Source organism: Cebus imitator, unplaced genomic scaffold (assembly GCF_001604975.1).
Source record: "Cebus imitator isolate Cc_AM_T3 unplaced genomic scaffold, Cebus_imitator-1.0 Scaffold296, whole genome shotgun sequence".
In the NCBI taxonomy this organism is placed as follows: Eukaryota; Metazoa; Chordata; class Mammalia; order Primates; family Cebidae; genus Cebus; species Cebus imitator.
The window spans coordinates 1,785,811-1,790,249 of NW_016107611.1; the positions used below are offsets into that span (position 1 = coordinate 1,785,811).

Sequence of the window (4,439 nt, forward strand, 5' to 3'; positions counted from 1 at the left end):
TCCCCAGTAGGTGGGACTATGGGTGCACACTGCCATGGCCGGCTAATTTCTTTTGTATCTTAGCAGAGACAGGGTTTCGCCATGTTGGCCAGGCTGGTCTCAAACTCCTGACCTCAAGTGATCCACCCGCCTCGGCCTCCCAAAGTGCTGGGATTATAGGCATGTGCCACCACACCTGGCTAATTTTTGTATTTTTGGTAGAGACGGGGTTTCACCATGTTGGCCAAGCTGGTCTTCAACTCCTGACCACGTCGTGATCCATCCGCCTCGGCCTCCCAAAGTTCTGGGATTACAGGCATGAGCCACCGTGCCCGGCCAAGATTGAATACATTGATGTAGTGCAGAATACCTGGCACATAACTGTTAACTGCTATTACTGTTGTCACCACTGGAACAGGGGATGGTCTCCTTCTGATCTTGGTCACACCCGGCCTGACACTCACTTTTTAAGAGACAGTGAGTCCAGGCACAGTGGCTCACGCCTGTAATCCCAGCACTTTGGGAGGCTGAGGCAGTTGGATCACTTGAGGTCAGGAGTTTGAGACCAGCCTGGCCAACATGGTGAAACACCATCTCTACTAAAAATACCAAAATTAGCTGGGCTTGGTGGTGCATGCTTGTAATCCCAGCTACTTGGGAAACTAAGGCAGGAGGATCTTGAACCTGGGAGGTGGAGGTTGCAATGAGCTGAGATCAAGCCACTGCACTCCAGCCTGGGTGGTGGAGCAAGACTCTGCCTCAAAAAAAAATGGAGGAGAAAGCAGAGCAGACACAAGAGACTGTGTCCGGAGACAGAGAGGGAGAGAAGAGAGGGTGACTGCTCCGATTCGGCAGACTTCTCAGTACCAGAATGCACTCACTGTTGTGCCAAGACTTAGTCATGTCCAGGTGTAAGACTCGAGATTGCTGAAGGAATGCCCGGGGCAGGGCACAGGCACAGGTTATTGGAGAGAAGGAGCAGAGAAAATCTCCATGTGGCCAAGACTCCCGCAGGCCCTCCAGATACTCACACATAGCTATGCCTAGATTAAAGACTACATTTCCCAGCATCCCTTGCAGCGGGGCTCCTGGCCAGTGAGAGGGAGCAGAGTGATGTGCGGAACTCCCAGGTTCTGCCTGAAATGGGAAAGGGCACTTTCTCTTCTTCCTTCTCTCTTCCTGGCTGGAGGGCAGACTTGGTGACAGCCATCTAGGACCATGAGGGTAGACACACTCCCGATAGATGGAAGAGCCCCAGGTAGAGAGAGCCTGGGTCCTGACTCCAGTGAGCTGCCTACAGTCCTGGGCTGCAAACTCCTGGACTTTTACTCGAAAGAAAACTTAGATCTCATCTAAGCCACTGTCTTTCGGGGGCTCTTTGCTACAGCCCCTGAATCCACATAGCAAACATACCCCGGTTTCCTCCTGTATTACTTACCATGTTCTGTGGCTGCTCTGGTGGGCTGCTCTGGGGCGGGGTTGGGGGTGGGATGGGAGCTGGTGGGGCAGGAGCAGGGGGACCTGCCCTGGCCTCAGATCCCTCAGTGATGGGGGACAGCTCTGGCTCCAGCCCCCCGGGCCCTGGCCCCCCATGGCGATGGAAAAGGCGGCTGATGATCTGCTGGTACTGTTTCTTGTGGGTAGGGGGCAGAGCCACGGCAGGGGCCTGCTCCATGGAGCCCCTGCGTTTGAGGGGCCGGGGAATCTCGGCCAGCACCCGTGCCACCTCCTCCAGCTCGGGCACTGACTGTGCCTCCGGTGGCAGTGCTGGCTGCAGCCTCGTGGGGCTGAGGGGCCTTGCTACAGTGCCTTCATCCACATCGCCTGCCTCCAGCGCTGGTGTCAACAGCCCTTCTATCTCCGGCTCAGGCTCCAGCTCGGTGGGGGGCTTGGGGGGTCCTAGACGGAACAAGAGCCCCGTGAGAGAACAGGTCCCCAGGAGACACCCAAGACTTCCTGTCTACAACTTCCAGGATATACAGCCAGTACCTGATTTTCTGTGTGACCTCAGGGAAGTTCCTTGCCCTCTCTGGGCTACACTTTCCTTGGGCTGTGAATAATAAGCAATTATGATGCCTCCCATTTATTGAGCAGTTCGTACGTGTATGTGCCAGGCACTTTACAGGCCTACCTTACTGTAATCTCACTACTGCCTTGTGAGGTAGATAGAGTGCCATCTCCGTATTACTGAAAGGGAATCTGGGCCTCAGAAAGGACGAGTCCGTTGCCCAAAGCCATGCAGCTGGGACTTGAACTCAGTTCTGGCTGACTCGAGAATCTACTTCTACCAACGATGATAGATGTGACTTTCTAAGATCCTAAGAATTTCCTCTCCTAACATCTCAGGCAGAAAACTCCAGCAGGAAGTAGAATCCTGGTGTTTAATGATTTCCTCTCTGTCTTATTCACTCTGGCAGTAAAGCAGGTGGAAATAAAAATATGCATTATGGGATGAGTGCAGTGGCTCACGCCTGTAATTTCAGGACTTTGGGAGGCTGAGGCAGCAGATCTCTTGAGGTGAGTCTGAGACCAGCTTGCCAACATTGTGAAACTCCATCTCTACTAAAAATTTTTTTTTTTTTTTTTTTTTTTTAGACGGAGTTTCGCTCTTGTTACCCAGGCTGGAGTGCAATGGCACGATCTCGGCTCACCGCAACCTCCGCCTCCTGGGTTCAGGCAATTCTCCTGCCTCAGCCTCCTGAGTAGCTGGGATTACAGGCACGTGCCACCATGCCCAGCTAATTTTTTGTAGTTTTAGTAGAGACGGGGTTTCACCATGTTGACCAGGATGGTCTCGATCTCTTGACCTCGTGATCCACCCGCCTCGGCCTCCCAAAGTGCTGGGATTACAGGCTTGAGCCACCGCGCCCGGCCCACTAAAAATTTTTTAAAAAATTAGCTGGGCATGGTGGCACATGCCTGTAATCCCAGCTACTCAGGAGGCTGAGGCACAGGAATAGATTAAATACAGGAGGCGGAGGTTGCAGTGAGCCGAAACACACACACACACACACACACACACACACACACACACATTATATTTATACTATATATATTTATATATAGTATGTATATACATATAAATAACACACACACATAGCTGGGCACAGTGGGTCATGCCTGTAATCACAGTGGGTCACTGAGGTCAGGGGTTCAAGACCAGCCTGGCCAACATGACAAAACTCCATCTCTACTAAAAATACAAAAAATCAGTCAGGTGCGGTGGCGCATGCCTGTAATCCCAGCTACTTGGGAAGCTGAGGCTGGAGAATCGCTTGAACCTAGGAGGTGGAGGTTGCAGTGAGCTGAAATCGTGCCATTGCACTGCAGCCTGGACAACAAGAGTGAAACTTCATCTCAAAACACACACACACACACACACACACACACACACACACAATTTCATTGAATCCCGATCACAATTCTATAGGGTAGATGTTATTAATCTCTTTTCACAGATGGGAAAACAGAGATTCAGACAAGTTAAGTAATTTATCCTCAGTCACACAGCAAGCCAGCAGTGAAGAGAGACTCAAGCCCATCTACTCAACTCACTGATCTCGCACCCCAAAATATTAATAAGTTATTATAAGTAATATGGTAGTTATTTGAGACTGGATCTCACTCTGTCGCCGGGCGGGAGTGCAGTGGCGCTATCAGCTATCAGCCTAGGTCTCCCAGGCTCAAATGATCCTCCCACCTCAGACTCCTGAGTAGCTGGGACTACAGGCGCCCATTACCATGCCTGGCAGGTTTTTTGTACTTTTATTTTTAGTTTTTTTTTTTTTTAATTTCCTGGAGTTACTGCTTTGTTCATGAGGTCTGATATTTTTAGTATTTTGTTTTTTCAGATAGAGTCTCACTCTTTCACCAGGCAGTGGTGCAATCTTGGCTCACTACAACCTCCACCTCCTGGGTTCAAGTGATTCTCCTGCCTCAGCCTCCCGAGTAGCTAGGACTACAGGTTCGTGCCACCATGACCAGCTAATTTTTGTATTTCTAGTAGAGATGGGGTTTCACCATGTTGGCCAGGATGGTCTCAATCTCTTGACCTCCTGATCCACCCAACTCTGCCTACCAAAGTGCTGGCACTGCAGGCATGAGCCACCGCGCCCAGCCTAGCAAAGACTATTTTATAAAAGTTTCAGTATGTTGCCCAGGCTGGTCTTGAACTCCTGAGCTCAAGCAGTCCTACCTGTGTTAGCCTCCCAAAGTGCTGAGATTACAAGCATGAGCCACAGCACCTGGCTAATATAGTAGCTATTCATAGCTTACTACATGTCAGATCCGATTTATTTACTTATTTTTGAGACAGAGTCTCACTGTGTCACTTGGGCTGGAGTGCAGTGGCACGATCTTGGCTCACTGCAACCTCCGCCTCCCTGGTTCAAGGGAGTCTCCTGCCTCAGCCTCCTGAGTAGCTGGCACTACAGTCGTGAGCCACCACGCCTGGCTAATTT

General features: G+C 50.8%; 1 protein-coding gene across 5 annotated transcripts in view; it reads right to left on the bottom strand.

Moving 5' to 3' along the window:
• Positions 1-4,439, bottom strand: part of PPP1R13L (protein phosphatase 1 regulatory subunit 13 like) — a 27,329-nt gene that overhangs the window by 10,934 nt on the left and 11,956 nt on the right. For all 5 annotated transcript variants that reach the window (XM_037729237.1, XM_017502467.2, XM_037729238.1 and 2 more), the window contains one exon: positions 1,418-1,878. In XM_037729237.1, coding sequence (XP_037585165.1) covers positions 1,418-1,878 — 461 coding nt within the window. The remainder of the gene's footprint in view (positions 1-1,417; positions 1,879-4,439) is intronic.